The 26,287-nt window shown below is 45.0% G+C and overlaps 1 protein-coding gene across 4 annotated transcripts in view; it reads right to left on the bottom strand.

The window, feature by feature from the left end:
• Positions 1–26,287, bottom strand: part of OLFM2 (olfactomedin 2) — a 372,622-nt gene that overhangs the window by 61,419 nt on the left and 284,916 nt on the right. For all 4 annotated transcript variants that reach the window (XM_056570655.1, XM_056570658.1, XM_056570657.1 and 1 more), the window contains exon 4: positions 10,005–10,224. In XM_056570655.1, the coding sequence (XP_056426630.1) occupies positions 10,005–10,224 (220 nt within the window). The remainder of the gene's footprint in view (positions 1–10,004; positions 10,225–26,287) is intronic.

Genomic DNA, 26,287 nt, shown 5'->3' with positions numbered 1-26,287 from the left:
CCTTCTTTTCCCCAAGATCATATGAAAGTCCAAAGGCCTCCATGCACATTGAGAGTTGTCCAATCATCCTATTGAAATTTGGGTTTGAATAACTTTCTCTAATGTGTATTGGCGCCTTAAGATCCATGGTTGAAATGGCCCATCAATGTTTCAGCAGATCCTCTGGTGGGCCCATGCTTTGACAATAGGGGACTTCACAATTAAGCTATGAGATCTTCAGGATATGTCCTGTGAGTGCAATGAGGACAGCAAAGATGACCAGGATAATAAAGGGAACCAAGCATTAGATTTTACCATGGTAAAATCTTCAGCCTCAGCATCCCCTGGGGGAAAAAACCTTTTCCCAAGGAATGGTGAAGATATCAAGTTTGTAAGTCTCCCCATTGCCCTTAAAGGGGTACTCCGCCCCTAGACATATTTCCCATATTGAAAGGATAGGGCATAAGATGTCTGATCGCGGGGGTCCCGCCACTGGGGACCCCCACAATCTCGGCTGCAGCACCCTGCTGTCATTACTGCACAGAGCAAACTCGCTCTGTGTGAAATGACTGCCGATATAGGGGCCAGAGCATCGTGACGTCACAGCTTTGCCCCTGTTACGCCGAGCGCTCCGGGTCCCCGCTCCTCCCCGGAGCGCTCGCTTCACTCTCCCCGCTGCAGCGCTCCGGTCACGTCCTCTGACCCGGGGCGCTGCGATTCCGCTGCCAGCCGGGATGCGATTCGCGATGCGGGTAGCGCCCGCTCGCGATGCGCACCCCGGCTCCCCTACCTGACTCGCTCTCCGTCTGTTCTGTCCCGGCGCGCGCGGCCCCGCTCCCTAGGGCGCGCGCGCGCCGGGTCTCTGCGATTTAAAGGGCCACTGCGCCGCTGATTGGCGCAGTGGTTCCAATTAGTGTGTTCACCTGTGCACTTCCCTTTATCACCTCACTTCCCCTGCACTCCCTTGCCGGATCTTGTTGCCATTGTGCCAGTGAAAGCGTTCCTTGTGTGTTCCTAGCCTGTGTTCCAGACCTTCTGCCGTTGCCCCTGACTACGATCCTTGCTGCCTGCCCCGACCTTCTGCTACGTCCGACCTTGCTTCTGCCTACTCCCTTGTACCGCGCCTATCTTCAGCAGCCAGAGAGGTGAGCCGTTGCTAGTGGATACGACCTGGTCACTACCGCCGCAGCAAGACCATCCCGCTTTGCGGCGGGCTCTGGTGAAAACCAGTAGTGGCTTAGAACCGGTCCACTAGCACGGTCCACGCCAATCCCTCTCTGGCACAGAGGATCCACTACCTGCCAGCCGGCATCGTGACAGTAGATCCGGCCATGGATCCCGCTGAAGTTCCTCTGCCAGTTGTCGCTGACCTCACCACGGTGGTCGCCCAGCAGTCACAACAGATAGCGCAACAAGGCCAACAGCTGTCTCAACTGACCGTTATGCTACAACAGTTACTACCACAGCTTCAGCAGTCATCTCCTCCGCCAGCTCCTGCACCTCCTCCGCAGCGAGTGGCCGCTACTGGGATACGCTTATCCTTGCCGGATAAATTTGATGGGGACTCTAAGTTTTGCCGTGGCTTTCTTTCCCAATGTTCCCTGCATCTGGAGATGATGTCGGACCTGTTTCCCACTGAAAGGTCTAAGGTGGCTTTCGTAGTCAGCCTTCTGTCCGGAAAAGCCCTGTCATGGGCCACACCGCTCTGGGACCGCAATGACCCCGTCACTGCCTCTGTACACTCCTTCTTCTCGGAAATCCGAAGTGTCTTTGAGGAACCTGCCCGAGCCTCTTCTGCTGAGACTGCCCTGTTGAACCTGGTCCAGGGTAATTCTTCCGTTGGCGAGTATGCCGTACAATTCCGTACTCTTGCTTCAGAATTGTCCTGGAATAATGAGGCCCTCTGCGCGACCTTCAAAAAAGGCCTATCCAGCAACATTAAAGATGTTCTGGCCGCACGAGAAATTCCTGCTAATCTACATGAACTTATTCACCTAGCCACTCGCATTGACATGCGTTTTTCCGAAAGGCGTCAGGAACTCCGCCAAGATATGGACTCTGTTCGCACGAGGCGTTTCTTCTCCTCGGCTCCTCTCTCCTCTGGTCCCCTGCAATCTGTTCCTGTGCCTCCCGCCGTGGAGGCTATGCAGGTCGACCGGTCTCGCCTGACACCTCAAGAGAGGACACGACGCCGTATGGAGAACCTCTGCCTGTACTGTGCTAGTACCGAACACTTCCTGAGGGATTGTCCTATCCGTCCTCCCCGCCTGGAAAGACGTACGCTGACTCCGCACAAAAGTGAGACAGTCCTTGATGTCTACTCTGCTTCTCCACGTCTTACTGTGCCTGTGCGGATGTCTGCCTCTGCCTTCTCCTTCTCTACAGTGGCCTTCTTGGACTCTGGATCTGCAGGAAATTTTATTTTGGCCTCTCTCGTCAACAGGTTCAACATCCCCGTGACCAGTCTCGCCAGACCCCTCTACATCAATTGTGTAAATAATGAAAGATTGGACTGTACCATACGTTTCCGCACGGAGCCCCTTCTTATGAGCATCGGATCTCATCATGAGAGGATTGAACTTTTGGTCCTCCCCAATTGCACCTCGGAAATTCTCCTTGGACTTCCCTGGCTTCAACTTCATTCCCCAACCCTGGATTGGTCCACTGGGGAGATCAAGAGTTGGGGGTCCTCTTGTTCCAAGAACTGTCTAAAACCGGTTCCCAGTAACCCTTGCCGTAACTCTGTGGTTCCTCCAGTAACCGGTCTCCCTAAGGCCTATATGGACTTCGCGGATGTTTTCTGCAAAAAACAAGCTGAGACTCTACCTCCTCACAGGCCTTATGATTGCCCTATCGACCTCCTCCCGGGCACTACTCCACCCCGGGGCAGAATTTATCCTCTCTCTGCCCCAGAGACTCTTGCCATGTCCGAATACGTCCAGGAGAATCTAAAAAAGGGCTTTATCCGTAAATCCTCCTCTCCTGCCGGAGCCGGATTTTTCTTTGTGTCCAAAAAAGATGGCTCCCTACGTCCTTGCATTGACTACCGCGGTCTTAATAAAATCACGGTTAAGAACCGCTACCCCTTACCCCTCATCTCTGAACTCTTTGATCGCCTCCAAGGTGCCCACATCTTTACTAAATTGGACTTAAGAGGCGCCTATAACCTCATCCGCATCAGAGAGGGGGACGAGTGGAAAACGGCATTTAACACCAGAGATGGACACTTTGAGTATCTGGTCATGCCCTTTGGCCTGTGCAACGCCCCTGCCGTCTTCCAAGACTTTGTCAATGAAATTTTTCGTGATCTGTTATACTCCTGTGTTGTTGTATATCTGGACGATATCCTAATTTTTTCTGCCAATCTAGAAGAACACCGCCAGCATGTCCGTATGGTTCTTCAGAGACTTCGTGACAACCAACTCTATGCCAAAATTGAGAAATGTCTGTTTGAATGCCAATCTCTTCCTTTTCTAGGATATTTGGTCTCTGGCCAGGGACTACAGATGGATCCAGACAAACTCTCTGCCGTCTTAGATTGGCCACGCCCCTCCGGACTCCGTGCTATCCAACGCTTTTTGGGGTTCGCCAATTATTACAGGCAATTTATTCCACATTTTTCTACCATTGTGGCTCCTATCGTGGCTTTAACCAAAAAAAATGCTGATCCCAAGTCCTGGCCTCCTCAAGCAGAAGACGCCTTTAAACGACTCAAGTCTGCCTTTTCTTCGGCTCCCGTCCTCTCCAGACCTGACCCTTCCAAACCCTTCCTATTGGAGGTTGATGCCTCCTCAGTGGGAGCTGGAGCTGTTCTTCTACAAAAAAATTCTTCCGGGCATGCTGTCACTTGTGGTTTTTTCTCTAGGACCTTCTCTCCAGCGGAGAGGAACTACTCCATCGGGGATCGAGAGCTTCTAGCCATTAAATTAGCACTTGAGGAATGGAGGCATCTGCTGGAGGGATCAAGTTCTCCTGTTATTATCTACACCGACCACAAGAACCTCTCCTACCTCCAGTCTGCCCAACGGCTGAATCCTCGCCAGGCCCGGTGGTCTCTGTTCTTTGCCCGATTTAATTTTGAGATTCACTTTCGTCCTGCCGATAAGAACATTAGGGCCGATGCTCTCTCTCATTCCTCGGATGCCTCAGAAGTTGAACTCTCTCCGCAACACATCATTCCACCTGACTGCCTGATCTCCACTTCTCCTGCCTCCATCAGGCAGACTCCTCCAGGAAAGACCTTTGTTTCTCCTCGCCAACGCCTCGGAATCCTCAAATGGGGTCACTCCTCCCATCTCGCAGGTCATGCGGGTATCAAGAAATCTGTGCAACTCATCTCCCGCTTCTATTGGTGGCCGACTCTGGAGACGGATGTTGTGGACTTTGTGCGAGCCTGCACTATCTGTGCCCGGGATAAGACTCCTCGCCAGAAGCCCGCTGGTTTTCTTCATCCTCTGCCTGTCCCCGAACAGCCTTGGTCTCTGATTGGTATGGATTTTATTACTGATTTACCCCCTTCCCGTGGCAACACTGTTATTTGGGTGGTCGTTGATCGATTCTCCAAAATGGCACATTTCATCCCTCTTCCTGGTCTTCCTTCTGCACCTCAGTTGGCTAAACAATTTTTTGTACACATTTTTCGTCTTCACGGGTTGCCTACGCAGATTGTCTCGGATAGAGGCGTCCAATTCGTGTCTAAATTCTGGAGGGCTCTCTGTAAACAACTCAAGATTAAATTAAATTTTTCTTCTGCATATCATCCCCAGTCCAATGGACAAGTAGAAAGAATTAACCAGATCTTGGGTGATTATTTGCGACATTTTGTTTCCTCCCGCCAGGATGACTGGGCAGATCTCCTCCCATGGGCTGAATTCTCGTATAACTTCAGGGTCTCTGAGTCTTCCTCCAAATCCCCATTTTTCGTGGTGTACGGCCGTCACCCTCTTCCCCCCCTCCCTACTCCCTTGCCCTCTGGTCTGCCCGCTGTGGATGAAATTTCTCGTGACCTTTCCATCATATGGAGAGAGACCCAAAATTCTCTCTTACAGGCTTCATCACGCATGAAGAAATTCGCGGATAAGAAAAGAAGAGCTCCTCCCGTTTTTTCCCCTGGAGACAAGGTATGGCTCTCCGCTAAATATGTCCGCTTCCGTGTCCCTAGCTACAAGTTGGGACCACGCTATCTTGGTCCTTTCAAAATTTTGTGTCAAATTAATCCTGTCTCTTATAAACTTCTTCTTCCTCCTTCTCTTCGTATCCCTAATGCCTTTCACGTCTCTCTTCTCAAACCACTCATCCTCAACCGTTTTTCTCCCAAATCTGTTCCTCCCACTCCTGTTTCCGGCTCCTCGGACATCTTCTCGGTCAAAGAAATCTTAGCTGCCAAAAAGGTCAGAGGGAAAAATTTTTTTTTAGTGGACTGGGAGGGTTGTGGTCCTGAAGAGAGATCCTGGGAACCTGAGGACAACATCCTAGACAAAAGTCTGCTCCTCAGGTTCTCAGGCTCTAAGAAGAGGGGGAGACCCAAGGGGGGGGTACTGTTACGCCGAGCGCTCCGGGTCCCCGCTCCTCCCCGGAGCGCTCGCTTCACTCTCCCCGCTGCAGCGCTCCGGTCACGTCCTCTGACCCGGGGCGCTGCGATTCCGCTGCCAGCCGGGATGCGATTCGCGATGCGGGTAGCGCCCGCTCGCGATGCGCACCCCGGCTCCCCTACCTGACTCGCTCTCCGTCTGTTCTGTCCCGGCGCGCGCGGCCCCGCTCCCTAGGGCGCGCGCGCGCCGGGTCTCTGCGATTTAAAGGGCCACTGCGCCGCTGATTGGCGCAGTGGTTCCAATTAGTGTGTTCACCTGTGCACTTCCCTTTATCACCTCACTTCCCCTGCACTCCCTTGCCGGATCTTGTTGCCATTGTGCCAGTGAAAGCGTTCCTTGTGTGTTCCTAGCCTGTGTTCCAGACCTTCTGCCGTTGCCCCTGACTACGATCCTTGCTGCCTGCCCCGACCTTCTGCTACGTCCGACCTTGCTTCTGCCTACTCCCTTGTACCGCGCCTATCTTCAGCAGCCAGAGAGGTGAGCCGTTGCTAGTGGATACGACCTGGTCACTACCGCCGCAGCAAGACCATCCCGCTTTGCGGCGGGCTCTGGTGAAAACCAGTAGTGGCTTAGAACCGGTCCACTAGCACGGTCCACGCCAATCCCTCTCTGGCACAGAGGATCCACTACCTGCCAGCCGGCATCGTGACAGCCCCCTTGTGACATCATGGCCCGCCCCCGAAATACAAGTCTATGGGAGGGGGCGTGACGGCCTTAGTATAATAAATATAAGTATGCCTTTCTCTACCTACCCCTCCTACCCCTCTTTCTCACCCCTTCTACCCCTACTCTCTTTACCTCTGTCTCTTTCTCCCGTTTCTTTCTCCATTTCTCCTTTTCCTGATTTCTTCTGTTTCTCCCTGGAACTACCGATTTACCTCCACACTTGTTAATCACCATCTGCATCCTCAATCTCTTTCTGGAAGTTCTGACTCCTAAGTGTATGGATTAGTACTCACGCAGTGCTAGTAGTGTTAACCTAAACTTGTTATGCTTAGATATTGATACGTGTTACTCTGTTCTCTCATGCGGAACTCTGCTTATGCCAACGTACCAGCGTGCCAGCTGTTTATTGGTGACCTTAGATGCCTATATGTAGTAGTCTTCCTTTTCCTTTTAGATTGATTAATATAAGTTCTATAATTTACCATACATGTTCTTGTTATTTGGTCCCACAGTCTTGTTGGACCTGATTTTGTTACTCCCAATTCTGTATGACCTTTAAAATTTTATAAACCTTACTGTTTAAAAAAAAATAAAAATAAACATAAGTATAATAAAACCTTGTTTTGACCTAGAGTGTAGCAGGATAATGCTATGTTGGGAGGTATCTTTTGATCCCAGATTTGAAACTCACCAACGTACTTCTTTGAGGTTCAATACGGGAATCCGTAGAATTGTTGAAGGTATTTCTGCATGTGATCTGCAGAGTTTTAAATACCTGCTCCAATCCAATGGGAGGTACTGTAGCTAAATTGTGCTATATTTACTATATCTATGCATTGACTCCATGTGTGATAGAAAGTTGAGAATTTTTAGCACTGGCTAGATGAGTAGGCGTATTTGTGTCATTTATTGACAATGAAAGTCAATTATTATTTGACTTTCTAAATTACTAGCTGCTATCATTTTCAGAGGGTATACATTGTGTTATGCCTAGTGCAGGGCTTGAGGGGGTGATGCATAGGATGAGTTTTCACTTTTTGGAGTTCTATGAACCCTTATTTCATTAATATATGTAATTAATCATAGAATATCTACTTCCTCTAATAGGGCACCTTAATTTATAGTACACATAGGCAACAATTTACTTAAAGGGCTTTTCTCCTATAAAGGAAGGGGGGGGGGCAGGGGAAATCAGTTGTGTACCAGATACACATATGTAGAGGAGGGCAAATGTGCTATTTTTTAGGTAAAATGCCGTACAGTACTTTATTCTTCTGCCCCATGGATCTGATCACTTCCTGGATTCCTCTCTGAATTGTGACAGGATGTTACCAGGCAGGACACAATTTCCCACAATCCCCCTTGCTTGCATAAACAGTAGAGACTAACAAGAAACATGCAGCTAAACTGAGCATGCTCGGCCATCTCAGTGGCTGCCCTAAGATGGTCATAACCAAGGCGACAGGGCAAAACAATACATGGTGGATTAGGAAGTATATTTAAGTCTCAAACAGTACAAATTCTAGTACATGGGAAATATGTGTTTGATTTCACATAATGCATCAGTTTTCATCAATTCACAATTTGTGCTATGCTAAAATATGTCTAATGTACAATATTATGAGGTACATGCCCGCAAAAGTGGCAAAAAGATTTTTGGGAAAAGAGGCATGACACATTCTATTAAGTTGACCGTCACAATAAGGACCAGTCCCTCTGGATCAACTCAGTAGGGAATGATTAGGGTTATAGGTTGAACTTGATGGACTCTGGTCTTTTTTTAACCTTATGAACTATGTTACTATGTACTATGTATGGTGCAGAAGTAGACCAGAAAAAATCTGTGACTGACTCAAAGAAATCGGACAGAGATGATTGCCGAAGTATAAGGAACGTTTACTGCTTTAACACAAATGTGTCATCAGAAAGTGACCTATTTTTTATGTGTTAGACATATTTATTCAATACTTTTTGGTAATGTTTTTTTTTCTGATTTTCCACTTCAATATCTATGTTTTATAATAATCCTAAAATATAGCAGTTTTCATTCTGGCCACTAGACCTAAAACTAAGCTGAGATTTCCTTTTTTGTACACATCATTTCTCAGCACAGACAGGAGTACTGTGAAAGTTGACACCGGTAGATAGATGACACTGGATCTACCACCATTCACAGCATAGGTGAGCGTCCCCCTCCCTGTAGAATGACCTCTGAAAAAGGTCACAGAGCACGCCCAGTGATGTCTCAAAGATATCTAAATGGAAGAGGTCCTGTCCATTCTCACCTATGTACATGGGTCCTGCCGTGAAGTCTATCACTTAATGCTGAGGCACAGGCAGGATGACAGCCCCCATAATAATGTACAAAAATGTAATAAAAATCTAGGTAATACATTCCCTTTAAGAAATATCTACCCACTTGTAAATTGTACCTGAAATAGGTACAAGGATATTTATGTGTGGTTGAAGTGGCTCATGAAGAATTTCCAGTAATGTAACATTAAGTCATTTACTGCGCTTTCACATCTGAGCCAATCGAGCAACACAGATTCATATTTCGTATATATTCTGATTTAATTTCTTAAGGATAAGAAATGACATTAAATGGATGGTCAGACCAAGCACATTCTGGTGAAGTTTATGAGCAAGTGAGAAGAAAAACACAGAAGAACGCTCAGCCCAATATATAACTAGGACTACACTAAGATCGAATTCCCACATCACCAGTTCCATTGAAGTCTCGTTGAGTTGGTCAACAAATGTTGAAGAACATTCATGCAACTAGGGTTATACTACTAAAAGTGTTGCTTAAAGGGATACTCCGCCCTAAACATCTTATCCCCTATCCGACAGATGGGGGATAAGGTGCCTGATTGCAGGGGTCCGGCCGCTGGGACCCCCCTGCGACCTCCGGCGCAGCACCCCAGTCATCAGGGACACCGAGCGAACTCCACTCTGTGCCGGATGATGGGGGACCACAGCTGTTACGCCTCCTCCATTCATGTCTATGGGAGGAAGCGTGATTGCTTTGTATTAGCCATCACGCCCCCTCCTACAGACATGAATGGAGGTAGCGTAGAATAACGTCACGCTGTGGTGCCGGCCCAGAGATTGCGGACGGTCCCAACGGCCGGACACCCCCAATTCCCCCCCCCCCCTTGCCCTCGATCAGACATCTTATCCCCTATACTTTGGATAAAAGATAAGATGTCTAGGGGCAAAGTACCCCTTTAACTTTTGTCTCTCTTGTTAAATTTGTAAAATAAAACCTAGGAGGACCTTTTAAAGGAAAATGGTCATCTGTTCACCCACACTAAACCCAATACACTGGGCTATAGTGTTTGTGAACAGTAGACCGATGAGGGATTAATAGGATCAAATATATACCTGCACTCCGGAGATTTGTCCCTCTGAAGATCGGCATCCATGAATAAATATTTATTGTTGCGGGTCATGTGAGCGCTACACCAACCGAGCGCTCTCGTGACCTGCGACAATGAATATTCAAATTGAGCCGACGGGTCCGCCTCCAGCGCGTAATTCACTGAAGATGGATGCCGATCTTCAGAGGGACAGATCTCTGGAGTGCAGGTATGTATTTAACCAATTAACCCCTCATCAGACTCCTGTTCACCCACACTATAACCCAATGGATTGGGTTTAGCTTGGGTGAACAGATGGCCGTTTTCCTTTAAACTATCTTTTGTAATATGACTTCACATAGTAATAGGAAATATTGAAAAAGCCTAACGCAGTGATCATACATACCCAGTTTCTGCATACAAGCGTGCAACCTGGCCTCCAGAATCATGACTCTCTGCTGAAGCTCCTCGTAGTCGTAGGCCCCCATTTCCTCTTGTATCAGGAGAAGGACATTGGAGAGGTTCCTCACTTCTTCCTTTAACTGGACAATCATCTTGGTGTCTGATTTATATTGGTCAAGGACAGGGATCAGGGGTAAGATCTGCTTCATTTTATCCTTTAGCTCCTGTGAGAAGGACAATAGCACTATATTAGAACACAACGAGAGAGAGTGGACCAGCAAACCTTACACATAGTCATTCAACCGGTCATATTGAACTATATATATATATATATATATATATATATATATATAAGAAATACATATATATATATATATATATATATATATATATATATATATAACTCAACGTGTGTGTGTGTATGTATGTATGTGTGCATGTTCCAGCATCACGTCCAAACGGCTAAAGATATTAACATGAAACTTGGCACACATGTTACTTATATGTCAGCAACAAACATAGGATAGGTGATTTAACCCTTACTCACCCCCATTTGACAGGGGCGGGGTTTTTGTTTAAAGTCCCATACAAGTCAATGGGAAATACATGTTACAGCATAACTTCCAAACGGCTGGAGATATTTCGATAATACTTGGTCACGTGTTACTTATGTGTCCACTTAAAATATAGGATAGTTAGTTTAACCCTTAACTACCCCCATTTGTGAGGGTCGGGGTTTTTGTTTAAAGTCCCATGCAAATCAATGGGAAATATATGTTCCCACATAACTTCCGGGATAGGAGGACGGGATAGGAGGTCGGGATAGGAGGACGGGATAGGAGGTTGAGATGGGAGGGCGGGATAGGAGGACGGGATAGGAGGTCGGGATAGGAGGTCGGGATAGAAGGTCGAGATAGGAGGTCGAGATAGGAGGTCGGGATAGGAGGTCGGGATATGAGGTCGGGATAGGAGGACGGGATAGGAGGACTGAATAGGAGGTTGAGATGGGAGGGCGGGATAGGACGTCGGGATAGGAGGTCTGGATAGAAGGACGGGATAGGAGGTCAGGATAGGAGGACGGGATAGGAGGACAGGATAGGAGGTTGAGATGGGAGGGCGGGATAGGAGGACGGGATAGGAGGACGGTATAGGAGGTCGGGATAGGAGGTCGGGATAGGAGGGTGAGATGGGAGGGCAGGATAGGAGGATGGGATAGGAGGACGGGATAGGAGGTCGGGATAGGAGGTTGGGATAGGAGGACGGGATAGGAGGTCGGGATAGGAGGTCAGAATAGGAGGACGGGATAGGAGGACGGGATAGGAGCTTGGGATAGGAGGTCGGGATAGGAGGTCGGGATAGGAGGTCGGAACAGGAGGACAGGATAGGAGGTTGAGATGGGAGGGCAGGATAGGAGGGCGGGATAGGAGGATGGGATAGGAGGTCGGGATAGGAGTACAGGATAGGAGGGCGGGATAGGAGGTCAGGATAGGAGGTCGGCATATGAGGACCGGATATGGGGTTGGGATATGACAACAATATATGAGGACGGGATATAAAGTCAAAAACTTCCTCCTTTGTTTATTTTCCTCCCCAACAAGGATTAGGAAGGAAAAACCGGGCAACGCCATGTACTCAGCTAGTATCTATGGATCTTGAAACATACTGGTTGCTAGGGACACATCTGACGATCACGACTGACAAGACTGTGGTTGTTAGGCAGTTTTAGTTCCATAGCAACTAGGCTGTCAAACTGGATTAACTCTTGGTAGAAGCTTGTTAGAAGGCAGATGGTATTTTTTTTCCATTTTCCCATTAATGTAAATTGGGTTAGGAATTTTTTTTTAAAGAAATCTGTGACAGAAAAATGTTTCATGGTTTCCATGGGCAGGGACAGCGGAGTGATATATAATTTTATGGGAAAATATTCATTATAATGTAATGTAACGGATTAAATCCCTGCACATTCTGGGCCTATGACTCCAGAATGATAAATTCAACTGAATATTTTACCGCTAAACTATATATCAACCTGCTCATCGCATTCAGTCTGATAACATTCTGCCTGGAGTCATATTCCGGATGACAAATTCCCTTTAAAGCAGTGGTCTCAATCTGTGGTCCTCCAGATGTTGCAAAACTTCTACTCTCAGCATGCCCGGAGAGCCGTTGGCTGTCTGGGCATACTGGGAGTTGAAGTTTTGCAACATCTGGAGTGCCACATCTTAAGACCACTGCTTTAAAGAGTACCTGTCATTAAACCACATATTCTTAACTCCGTGTTTTCCCGAAAATAAACCCTACCCAGAAAGTAAGCCCTAGCAGGATTATGGTGTAGGGCTGCAATATAAGCCCTACCCCGAAAATAAGACATAGTACAGGGGTAATCAGCTGGTGGACCGCGGTCCAGATGCGGACCGCGGCCGCCAGTAATGCCTGCAGACCCCACATGGCCACAGTAATATCCGCAGAAACGACCCCCCCCCCCCCGGCAACCACAGTAATGGCCGCAGACCCCACACACCCCCAACCCCCCCCCGGCCACCCCAGTACGGTAATGCCCGCAGACTCCACCCCCCCCCGTCACCCCCCCCGTCACCCCAGTAATGCCAGCAGACCCCACAGCCCCCATCGGAGACCCCCCTGCCTCCTTTGGCTGGTCCAGTGGCACCCGCGGCAAGTTACCTTACTGCAATTCAGCCGGGACAGGGACGCTGTCATTTTAAAACGTTGGCGCGTATGCACGGCCGACATCACGGACGTGTCCCTACCCCTGGCTGCTAAGCAACAGAAGAAGGAGATCTCGCCGCAGAGTATGAAGGTAAAATGTGTACCGGTACCCTAGTTTATTATGGCAGAGGGGTGGGGGGCACTGTAGGGTATGGTAGGAGTGTGGAGGATGACAGGGTAAGGGGAGGATGGGGGGCTGCAGGAGTGTGGAGGATGGGGGGCTGCAGAAGTGTGGAGGATGGGGGGCTGCAGAAGTGTGGAGGATGCCCCCCATCCTCCACACTCCTGCAGCCCCCCATCCTCCACATTCCTGCAGCCCCCCATGCTCCATACTCCTGCAGCCCCCCATCCTCCACACTCCTGCAGCCCCCCATCCTCCACACTCCTGCAGCCCCCCATCCTCCACACTCCTGCAGCCCCCCATAAATAAGCCGGTGTTATTTTCGGAGAAACACGGTACCAATATTTTATTTCATAACTACTCCAAACACCCCTCCTACCCTTAAAAAAAAATTCTGAGCTTTAAAAAGCTGTGTATCATACCTTTGCCCTTGCTCACATTATGTGAGCTCCTGGCAGGAGAAAGTGGGCGTTCCTCAGCAGGTGTGATGTCACTGAAGCTGTACCTCTCCATGCCCCGCACGTGCTTCCTGAATTTGGTCTCCTGCCAGGGCAGGAGGAGACCAAACTAGGTTTAGGTTTACATACATCCCGCGTCCGGCTCCGGTGAAACTGGATGAAAATTGCCACAACTGATGCACCAACTGATGCCAGAAGTGCATCAGTTGGCATCAGTTGTGCATCATCTGACGTCCATTGTGTGTGGTCGCCGGATGGGGGAACGCAGCAAGATGCATTCCCCTGTCTATGCCAGTCCGGCGAGTCCAATCATAAGGCATCTAAACCGAGATACTGGATCATTGTGAATGGTTCCATTCAATTGAATGAGATCGGTTCTGGCTTCATGTTTCGTCGAGCGCAGCTTTTGCAGCACCGGAGGGAAAAGTAAACTGACAACGTACATATGTAAAGGGGGCCTAACTGTTTGACTTGAGCAGGGACAGAACAGAGCCAGCTAGTGGTAATTTTTTCAATCACATTAAAGGGGTACTCCGGTGGAAATTTTTTTTTTTTTTTAAATCAACTGGTGCCAGAAAGTTAAACAGATTTGTAAATTACTTCTATAAAAAAATCTTTACCCTTCCAGTTCTTTTTAGCAGCTGTATGCTACAGAGGAAATTCTGTTCTTTTTGAATTTCTCTTTTGTCTTGTCCACAGTGCTCTCTGCGGACACCTGATGCCCGTATTGGGAACTGTCCAGAGGAGGAGAAAATTCCCATTGCAAACCTATGCTGCTCTGGACAGTTCCTGACATGAACAGAGGTGTCAGCAGAGAGCACTGTGGACAAGACAAAAAATAAATTAAAAATGAAAAGAATTTCCTCTACAGCTGCTAAAAAGTACTGGAAGGGTAAAGATTTTTTTAATAGAAGTCATTTACAAATCTGTTTAACTTTCTGGCACCAGTTCATTTAAAAAAAAATGTTTTCCACCAGAGTACCCCTTTAAAAACATAAAGGTTGAGAATTTTAACAGCAAGTAAATAGCAAAGTGTCTTATAATTACATAAAGAACAATATATTCAAAGTTTAGTTTGGTGACAGGTACTCTTTAATATTGATGAGCGGCAGGGGCCATTCTCAAATTTGCGATATTTTGCGAATATATGGACGAATATTCGTCCTATGTCCGCGAAATTCGCATATACGCTATGTTTATTCCCTTTTTTTTCCATGCAAAAATTCATAATGAAATTCGCATAGTGCGCATGCGCGATTATATCTTTCACCTAAAAGAAGGGAGGGATCAGTGTCCTCTGGAGGTGCCGAAATTTGCGAATATTTGCATATCCGAAATATTCGCACTCCACACCGACTCACACAGTAAATAATATTGGAGCCTTCTTTGGACCACAAGCTGGAAGCAGGGAGGGATGATAACTTTTTTTTTATTTTATTTTTTACACAGTACACATCATTGTTGTTATGTGTACTGTGAAGGAAAAAATAATAATATTTGTCATTACGAATATATAGCGCTATATTCTAAATATTCACAAAATCGTAAAGGGGCGTGAAAAATTTGCATTTCAAATATTCGCGCTCAACACTACTCTTTAAAGTCACCCTCTAGTCCATAGCAAAAATTGTACTATAAATGTAGAATGTATACCTAAATTTACCCAGTGCCCTCCTTTTCGATCTTGCATGATTCATTCCATTCAAAATCCCCATTATGTGTATCTAAATCGGTGGTCAAATTATCAGACTACCCTAAAGTGGGGGAGCTTCATCAAAACCTGTGCAGAGGAAAAGTTGACCAGTTGCCCATAGCAACCAATCAGATCGCTCCTTTCATTTTTAGAGGACTTTTTAAAAATGAAAGAAGCGATCTGTTTGGTTGCTATGGGCAACTATTAACTTTTCATTTGGACGGGTTTCAGTAAATCTCCCCTGCTTCGGTAGAATAACACATCTCCCCATTCTCAGATGGACCTGCACTGATATCGAGGCTTGTCCACCTAATATTTTGCATGGAGAGGGGACTGGGAATGGGGAGAATTGGGGCAAGGAATATTAGATAAGTCATTTACTCCAATGGGGTCCTTCTGATATGGTTCTTCAATGTAAAACATAACACTGCAGTGTTCTGAGGCATAAATTGAAGACCATGGACCCCCATTTTAACCATTTATAATACAGGTATCTCAGGCTACAGGGACCGGGTATCTCTGCTGCCATAGTACCCTTTATAGCTATACCGTTGGCATTATGTTAAAGGGGTATTCCCATCTGATAAAGTTATATGCCATCACTTTATGATTGATATGAAGAAAGATGTCCAGCACATTACATGATCCGAAAAAACCTCTTGCTTTATTACGTCAGGTTAGAACAGGGGTCTCAAACTCAAATTATCTGGGGGCCACTGGAGGTAGAGGCTGGGTGAGGCTGGGTCGCATGCACCCCTCACATATAATGCCCCCATCATGTGCCCCTCACATATAATGCCCCCATCATAATGTGCCCCTCACATATAATGCCCCCATGATGCCCCCAGATAGATATGACCCCCATCAGGTAGGGCTCCCCAATAGGTGCACAGGCCCCCATATAGATATGACCCTCATCTGGTAGGGCTCCCCAGTAGGTAGACAGACCCCCAGATAGATATGAGCCCCATCAGATAGGGCTCCCAAGTAGGTATAGAGGCCCCAGATAGATATCATCCCCATCACTGATGGGGGTAATATCTCTCTCGAGGCATGTCTACCTACTGGGGAGCCCTACCTTGTGATCAGGTAGGGGTTCCCAATAGGTGTACAGGCCCCCACATCGATATTACCCCCGGAAGGTAGGGCTCCTATTTAAACAATTATGCCTCCTAAGAAGATAGGTTAGCCCCTGGTCCTCCCTTATTAGGCAATTAATTAGGCAAGTTAAGTTTCACAGCTACAGTACTTACATCTCCCTGCTGCAGCCTAAAACGAGCCTTCTTTGCGGGCATGCGCATGTTAGGTGACGTCATCACATGCGCCACGCAGGACGTCAGCATCCCAGCATCCTGCACTGCGGATGTGATGACGTTACTAATCGCGCGCATCCCTCCAGAAAGGCTCATTATAGGCTGCAGCAGGGAAATATAGGTACAGTAGCAGTTTGTGCCGATGTGTGTGAAGTCTTCCGGCATTTAGCACTGTTTGCCCGAAGCAGGGCTAAATGCCTGAAGAAATCACCAGCCCAGCACCCGGACCGCAAAATTTCATTCGGGCCGGGAGTTTGAGACTCCTGGGTTAGAAGCATGTTCACATAGCCAGGACAAACACATGGATAGGTCTGACGCGTTTCGACAGTTCTTAATCATTGACCATGATTGGTATATGATTAATAGTGAGGAGTAAACTTTTTAATAGTTTGGTTGTGCCGGTTTGCCAAACTATGGCAAAAAGTTATGCTTCTAACTGAATTTGTTCAGTCCGAACCTATTCTTTGCCAATAGCCCAAAAACGCTGGTATAACACTGTCTAAGAGCCCTAGCAGATTTGTTATGCTTTTTAAAATTAATGCCAGAAAATTATCCAATTTTTGGGGCAAATGCCTGCTGGTGTTTATATGCACACTCTATGTCCCTTACAGAGATCTTCACCTAACAACTGCTATTTCTAAATTGCTTGCTGAAGCTTTGTGTAAAGGCTTTTATGGTGGCTTTGACATCACCTGTCTATATTGTTTGAAAGGGATTATGGCATTTCCTCTTTCTCCTTTCTGCCGTGTAGCTTATATGACTTGAGCGGGTACTGCCAAACAAAACCGCCCGAAGATCTGGTTCTAACTGAACCAAACGTTTTGCACAATTCTGACAGAACTCAGGTTGTACGGGTTTGGCTCGTCATCTCTAATGATTAAAAAGACTCTTGAAACGTGTTAGCCCTATCCATGTATTTTTCCTGGCTATGTGAACATGCTTTTAAGGGTTATCCAGGAATCGAAAAACAGACCTATTTTCTTTCAAAGACCGCTCCCTGTCTGTCTCCACTTTGGGTGTGGTATTACAACTTGGCTCCATTCACTTCATTGGAACTAAGCTGTAGAACCACACCCAACCTGGAGACAGACAGGGAGCTGTCTTTGATTCCTGGATAACCCCTTTAACCTAACATCATTTTGGGACCCTTAACAAGTATGGAAATGAAGGGTCCACCAAGCTTGTGCATTGCTATGTTCCCTTTGCTGTTTCTCCCACTGAACATTGGCCAATAGTGTAGCCCTGTTCAGACCAGCTTGGTGGCCAGGATCACAACTGAAGAAGAAAAATGAGAAGAGGGTGCATAACTACACCAGCCCTGGGAGCCCTTCAAATTTAGGATTGGTAGAGGTCTTATAGGTCTTAGAGGTCTTACAGCTCCCCCCCCTCCCTTTCAAGCATTAAGTGATTTAATATCCTAACTAGTTTATGATTGGTGGATGTTTAAATTCTTGGACCCTCAACGAGTATGAGAATGAAGAGTCCACTGTGCTTTTGTAGAGCTATGTCCCCTTTACGGTTTCCCCCTCTGAACAGTGTCACCCCTGCCCCTTAGTGAAGCCCCTTTCAGACTAGCTCAGTAGCCAGGATCACTGCTGAAGAAGAAAAATGAGAATGTAGTGCAGCACTACACCAGCCCTGCAAGTCCTTCAAATTTAGGATTGGTGGAGGTCTTATAGAATGGACCCCCCACCAATCTTAGCTATGTGCTTTCATTTTATGAGATTGGGGGGGGGGCACCTTTGAACCTATCTTTGTATGTGTAATATGGATTTATAGAAAGTTGACTTTATCTGGGCCTGGAACAACAGGGGCAGCTCTCTGTTAATTTTACACTCCATTGCCTCTAATGGTTTCTTTATCTATTATTAATAACCGATTTGCATATTACAATCATGTAATTATGGCTTTAATTGTGGCTGAAATATTTCCAAGTCGATTTTTGCAGCGAAGAGCAAGGACGAAGGTTGAAAGCCATTCAGATTTTTGGCTGTGGTGTAGGGGATGAATAAAACATAAAAAGATGACCTCCGAGTCAAGAAATGAAAATGCGACCCTTCTTGGCAGAGCTTTTATTATAACACTGGAAATACAAGGCCGCTCGTAATGGCATGTTGCTAATTCGCCGAGGCAGTAATGCACATTGTGAGAAAAATACATAATACATAATAATAATAATTACTATTAATATAAAGTCACTGTGCGCCTAGAGCCTTTCATCCCGCACTAACTGCTTACTTACAGAAGATGTGTGACTGTGCTCAGGCAAAACGATAGCCGTGCCAATAAAGATATGGTATATGACACAATTAACTCCACGTCTTGTAATATGCTCTGTTCTGCATATTACGAGGGGAAAAAAAATCCTCTATTATTGAATCAACGGCTTTAAAAGGAGGGACTCTTTACCTTAAAAAAATATCGCCTGGAGTTTGATGAATATATTAAAGGGGGTACTCCAAAGGAATAAAAATGTTTTCAAATCAATTGGTGCCATAAAGTTATACAGATTTGTAAATTAATTCTATGGAAAAATATTAATCCTTCCATTACTTATCAGCTGCTGTATGCTACAGAGGAAATTGTGTAGTTATTTTCTGTCTGACCACAGTGTTCTCTGCTGCCACCTCAAGAACTGTCCAGGGTAGTAGCAAATCCCCATAGCAAACCTCTCCTGCTCTGGACAGTTCCTGACATGGACAGAGGTGTCAGCAGAGAGCACTTTGGTCAGACCGGAAAGAACTACACAACTTCCTCTGCAGTATACAGCAGCTGATAAGTAATGGAAGGATTACGATTTTAAATTGAAGTAAATTACGAACATGTATTACTTTCTGTAACCAGTTGATTTGAAAACATTGTTTTTCTTCCAAAGTATCCTCTAAAAGGGGTACTCCGCTGCTCAAACTGTTCGGAACGCTGGAGCCAGCGCTGGGAGCTCGTGATGTCATAGCCGCACCCCATCATGATGTCACATCCCACACCCTCAATGCAAGTCTATGGGAGGGGGCGTGATGGCATAGACTTGCATTGAGGGGGTGGGGTGTGACATCATGAGGGGGCAGGGCTATGATGCCACGAGCTTCCGTTCAGAACAGTTTTTTTTTTGTTTTGTTTTTTTAAAGAAGACCTTTTGGACCCATGTATTGGAATTTACTCACTGCACTCATTCTGTGCTCAAGACAAGACCTGGAGGACCATAGCTACTCTCTGCACTATTGTGTATTTTTTATATCTTAAACTCATCTAAAGACATGATCTATATACTGTATAGATCACATGACAGCTGTCAGTACGGGTCTTCAGACTTGCGATCGAGCAGAGATTTCAGATGCACGAATGCATTTGTATTATGCAGGGCTCCCGTCCTGCAGGAACATATGGGAATTGAGTTCTTGCACTTTTTCCACAGCAGCAACCCTGTTTCCATAAGCAGGTATTCTGCAGGACCAGCCCTTGAGTGGAAATTTTGGGTGAGTTTGCACACTTTTTTTTCCCAGGACTTAACCCCTGGTATTATGTCAGTGTGAACCCAACAGAGGAGCACATGGAGTCCTCATATCAGTAAACTTAAAGGGGTACTCTGGTGGAGAACATTTATTTTTTTTTTAAATCAACTGGTGCCAGAAAGTTAAACAGATTTGTAAATCACTTATATTAATTACCTATTTAAAAATCTTAATCCTTCCAGTGCTTATCAGCTGCTGTATGCTCCAGAGGAAGATGTTTTCTTTTTTGAATTTATTTTCTGTCTGACCACAGTGCTTTCTGCTGACATTTTGCTATGGGAATTTGTTCCTACGCTGGAAGTCCCTGACATGGACAGAGGTGTCAGCAGAGAGCACTGTGGTCAGACTGAAAAGAAAGTTAAAAAGGAAAGAACTTCCTCTGTAGTATTCAGCAGCTGATAAGTCCTGGAAGGATTAAGATTTTTTTAATAGAAGTCATTTACAAATCTGTTTAACTTTCTGGTACCAATTGATTTTATAAAAAATAGTACCCCTTTAACCCCTTAAGGACTCAGCCCATTTTGGCCTTAAGGACTCAGACAATTTAATTTTTACGTTTTCATTTTTTCCTCCTCGCCTTCTAAAAATCATAACTCTTTTATATTTTCATCCACAGACTAGTATGAGGGCTTGTTTTTTGCGCGACCAGTTGTCCTTTGTAATGACATCACTCATTATATCATAAAATGTATGGCGCAACCAAAAAATACTATTTTTGTGGGGAAATTAAAACGAAAAACGCAATTTTGCGAATTTTGGAAGGTTTTGTTTTCACGCCGTACAATTTATGGTAAAAATGACATGTGTTCTTTATTCTGAGGGTCAATACGATTAAAATGATACCCATTATTATATACTTTTATATTATTGTTGCGCTTAAAAAAAATCACAAACTTTTTAACCAAGTTAGTACGTTTATAATCCCTTTATTTTGATGACCTCTAACTTTTTTATTTTTCCGTATAAGTGGCGGTATGGGGGCTCCTTTTTTGCGCCATGATCTGTACTTTTTTTTGATACCACATTTGCATATAAAAAAGTTTTAATACATTTTTTATAAAAAAAATTTTTAATAAAATGTATTAAAAAAGTAGGAATTTTGGACTTTTTTTTTTTTTTGTTCACGCCGTTCACCGTACAGGATCATTAACATTTTATTTTAATAGTTCGGACATTTATGCACGCGGCGATACCAAATATGTCTATAAAAAATGTTTTTTACGCTTTTTGGGGGTAAAATAGGAAAAAATGGACGTTTTACTTTTTTATTGGGGGAGGGAATTTTTCACTTTTTTTTTACTTTTACTTTTACATTTTTTTACATTTTTTTTTACACTTGAATAGTCCCCATAGGGGACTATTCATAGCAATACCATGATTGCTAATACTGATGTGTTCTATGTATAGGACATAGAACAGATCAGTGTTATCGGTCATCTCCTGCTCTGGTCTGCTCGATCACAGACCAGAGCAGGAGATGCCGGGAGCCGGACGGAGGAAGGAGAGGGGACCTCCGTGCGGCGTTATGAATGATCGGATCCCCGCAGCAGCGCTGCGGGCGATCCGATCGTTCATTTAAATCGCGAACTGCCGCAGATGCCGGGATCTGTATTGATCCCGGCACCTGAGGGGTTAATGGCGGACGCCCGCAAGATCGCGGGCGTCGGCCATTGCCGGCGGGTCCCTGGCTGCGATCAGCAGCCGGGATCAGCCGCGCATGACACGGGCATTGCTCCGAAGTACCACCTCACCAGGACGTACATTTACGTCCTGCGTCCTTAAGGGGTTAAATGGGTACTCCGGCCCTAAGACATCGTGTCCTCTATCCATAGGATAGGGGATAAGATGCCTGATCACGGGGGTCCCGCCGCTGGTGGTGGAGCGTAATGTCAAGATACGCCGGCCCCGTGATCGTAATTCATCAGACCCGGAGTGATGTTTGCTCCGGAGGCTGATGATAGCGAGGTGCTGCATGAAAGATTACGGGGGTCCACAGCGGCGTGACCCCGCGATCAGGCATCTTATCCCCTATCCTTTGGATAGGGGATAAGATGTATTAGGGCCGGAGTACCCCTTTAACATCAAAATAAAGCGAACAAGTGTTTTTATACCAGTGCTCCCAATATGGAGGGCTTGGTTTCACAACATCTATCAAGACACAAGATTAAAGGCACTAGCTTAAACAATCAAGATGTAAGAATATATCATACAAAGTAACTATACAATCGCAAACATTTCTTTCTGGATGTTAATTGATGTCATTGTATAATTGATCGTGTAATTTCAAAATATATTTCCATATTTTATCTAATTCTTGTTGCTATGGAGATCAATCATATTCCGGGGAAATTCATCTCCAATCTTAATTACATAAAATGCCTAAGAAATTACAGGATCTACAAGATGGATGGGCAGCTTCAAAAGCAAAGATGTGATGCATTGATAAAATAAAAGAAGCCTCTTTACTAAGGCCCTATTATGGCAGACATTATGGACATTGTAGAGAGGAGACTGCTCTCTACTGGCCATAAGACAAATGTTTTATTTAAATTTTACATTTTTTGGGGTTGGCTGCAGTTCCTTCTGCCGTGCTATATAGTAGTTCCACACTGTCACTAGTTCATATAGAAAATATCTGAACAAAAATGTCACAAAATGGAGGCCACCTATGTCAAGAGCTACCACTTTTTTTGGATAAGATTCACAACAATATGTAGCATTTGAATAATGTTATGCCATCTGGTGGCAATACTAGTAAAAGCAACACCCACTAGAATCAAACCTTTTTTTTAGTTCTTGTTATGTTTTACCATGATGTTTAACACTTATGGTAAAGTCAGGTCAACCCTACTCAATGAATGCAGATTATCAATAACACAAATATAGAATATAAGGTATTTCCTAGCTCCAGTATCTTCTAAACAATAGAAAAGCTTTTTCGGATATCGGTCAGGTAAAAGTAAACTCAACAATAATCAAACAGTATAAAAAACATAAGAGGAACATGGAGATCAAAAACTAAAACTCATTGTTGGTGGCACTTGTTACCAATCCTAAGGGCTCCAGGACTTCCAAAATACTTTTGAAACTTGACTTTTTTCAGATACCAAGGCAGCAAGAAAGACAGGACAACTAATGCCAACGTGTTTTGAATCCTTCCACCTCTTAGTCCTGGTTATCGTCAGGTGAAAAATACAAGTATTGTATTAGTAACAAGCATTGTAACAATGTTTGTCTGTTTTCACCTAATAGTAGTCATGACTAAGGGCCAGAATGGCCTGCAACGGCTACTTGATTACTGTACATGCCGGCATCTATAGCTACCAGTCCGTCATGGAAGCAATAGATGTAATTTCCTAATATAGACACTTGTCGCACATCAGAACTGGTGAGTACCAACTCTTTGTTTCTTTTGAAATTATAATCCAATAGAATCTAATGGGTATTATGTTTTAGGGTCTGTGTGACATAAATCCGAAATATGACCCCACCTTCTATCTTAAAGGAGTAATCCACCATGAGGTGATTTTTGTACGTACCTACCAGACAGTAATGGACATGCTTAGTAAAGATATTTGCTTATCTTGGAGCTAAATGGCTATATTCTGCATCAACCATAATGCTGAGGCTATCTTTTTTGCAAACTGGCTATTTCCTGTTGGAGTTCCCTCCTTAGAACTATGTGTCCCATAATTCCTCATTTGTAAGTGTGAGGTCACTTTTTTCCTCCCACACATCAGCCAAGCCACCCATTGAAACACACCTATGCTCCCTTCAATGCAATAGACCATTAAAGCAAAGACAGGCTCCCTCTGAACACCTGACTAGTTATGTAATGTCTCAGGCCACACTGCAACCTGGGAAAACCTGAGGTGACACTCATTTTGTAAAAATAAATATTGGGGAAAAGATGACAGAAGATTTGCGAGACCACCATTAAACACAGGTACAGAGACTATATTATGAACTACACTAACTTTAGAGCCCCTGTATCATATTCAAATAAAAAAAAAAATCCTAGAGTACCCCTCTAAGGATGTTGTAGTATCCCAGCAGCTTTTTACAAAGTTTAAGGAAGTGTAGTCTATGATTCATCCAGGGCGTGGGTTATTTTCTCAGTAAATACCGCACATAGTACAGCAGGTTACATTTGCACTCGGAATGTAAATGCAAAGATAGAAGACTCTACCAGTCGATATTAGTAATAAAAATACACTATTTGGAGCACAGAGCAGAACAGCGCGGAAGACATAATGCCAACAGTTACACGAAGCAATAGAAGACTGTTTTATTCTTACTCTTCAGTCATGGGGCATTTGTCAAGATGAAAATACAGCAAATGAAACAAAAAGACCGATAAATTGTGAATGGCTTTTCAGCGTGAGAAGAGATTGGATTCGGAATGCTAGGTTGGACTTTTGTCACCCATCATGGGCTTCTGTGTCTATTTATCACTGATTATTTTATTTCGGTTGTGTCAGAGCCGGAGTGATGTAGATATGGTGCAGTGTTCTCTAGAGTACTGTATGAAAACCTCGCTGATGGGAAACATATGTCATCGGCGCAGCGAGGGCAAAACAGGAAGATTCTTTGTAAAATGGCAAGAAAAAACAAGTTCTTGAAAATCCATGGTCTCCTTCGCACTACTGTAAACCGGTGACGATGGCTACAAGACATGGGTTCTAGATCATAACATCACATGACATTTGGGTATGATTGTGAACAAGAAAAAAGGTGAAAATCCAGCTTTTTTAATAAAACTTCAAACTTTAATGAAAATCCATGTTAAACATAAGGTAGCAACATGTCACTAATAAAAATTGAGGCAGCTCCGACGCGTTTCGGGCTGAGATATTAGCCCTTAATCATGGCAATGATACAAGTGAAAAGCAAAGATGAAATATCTTAGGTACAGTAAGGAGATCCGTAATGCATGTGTCAAACAGTGGGAGGGGAAGAAACAACCCACTGGTTAGAGAATGCCGTCCATTACTGTTAATCTAAGTATCTGTGAGCGAGAAAGCAAAAGGCCAGACCGAGAGCATCCTGTGGTCAAGGTGACTGCCCATGTGATTTCTGTTTGTAAACACATAGGTAATCTTTCTGAATTAGAACAGTTACTAAGAGTTACTAAGTAGCTGGATTTTCACCTTTTTTCTTCTGCATATCTATTGGGGATAAGGCCCTTGGCACTCCATGCTTCCGCTCATACTATCCTGTGCCATGGAACTGATGAAGACTGCTGGTGAGCTGATTTGCGTTTTCTATTTTTTCCTATGATTGTGAACATCACTGAGGATCATCAAGGGACTATCGTGCCCAAAAACTAACACTTAAGTACAAGGCCAACACCACGTCTTATTCTTATGGTTTGTCATCAATTTAGTGAATCACAAGGCGGGGGATTTATCATTGCATATAGAGCTTTTTTTTTTTGCTTACATCGGTTACACAAAATGTTGCACTTTTTTGGGTATGCATAAAGAAGCAAAAAAAACTTACTTCAGCTACTTTGGGTTTTCACTTTGCAGTGGTCGCTAATTTATGATGTGTGTATGTCGGCATAAAAAAACCCTTCAAGAATGTTGCACACTCCTCCAAAATGTTGCAAGTCAAAGCCAGACTGCTGAGAATAAACTAAGCTCTGACACCCCCAGTTTCGGCATGTTTGCCTTTAGTGTAAACGAATAAAATCTTGCTCTGAATGGATCCAGTTTGATCACCACGTAGGACCCAGAGGAAAATTTACCTTCCCTTTTTAGGGCAGATTGGTTTATGCCTTGTTTTGCGTCCCTTATTCTGGATCCACAAGGGGAAAAAAGCTTAACTGTACCTAAACCCCTTCCCTTTGCCCACATCTTCTACCACTCCCAAAGTTAAACTTTAAGGAGTGGTTTGGTGAACAACACTTTATCCCGTATGCACAGGATAGGGTATACGTGTCTGATCGCAGGGGGTCTGAATGCTGGAACTCTCAGCGATCTCCTAAACAGGACACAACTCTCTGAGAGGAGTACATGATGCAGATAGCACGCGCTCCATTTATTCTGTAGGGAACCGTCAAAGAGACCCAATACTTGGGCATCACTGAGACATGGCTGGACTCCTCGCATGACTGGGCTGTTAATCTGCAGGGGTTTACATTGTTTCGCAAGGATAGAATGAACAGAAAAGGTGGTGGAGTCTGTCTGTATGTAAGAAATGGTATGAAAGTCAGTGTGAACGATGCCATAGTGTGTGATGATTCTGAGGAGGTGGAATCACTGTGGGTAGAATTACAAAAGGAGGGAAATACTGAAAAAATAATATTTGGTGTAATCTACAGACCCCCTAATATCACTGAAGAGATAGAAGGTCGGCTGTATATACAAATAGAGAGGGCCGCCCGGGCAGGTACAGTGGTAATAATGGGAGATTTTAACTATCCAGAGATAGATTGGGGCCGGGGGTTGGCTAAAACTACAAA

The sequence above is a fragment of the Hyla sarda genome, chromosome 4 (assembly GCF_029499605.1).
Source record: "Hyla sarda isolate aHylSar1 chromosome 4, aHylSar1.hap1, whole genome shotgun sequence".
Lineage (NCBI taxonomy): Eukaryota > Metazoa > Chordata > Amphibia > Anura > Hylidae > Hyla > Hyla sarda.
Note: the sequence above shows the minus strand (reverse complement) of the source record. Positions and strands in the feature narration are given on the sequence as shown.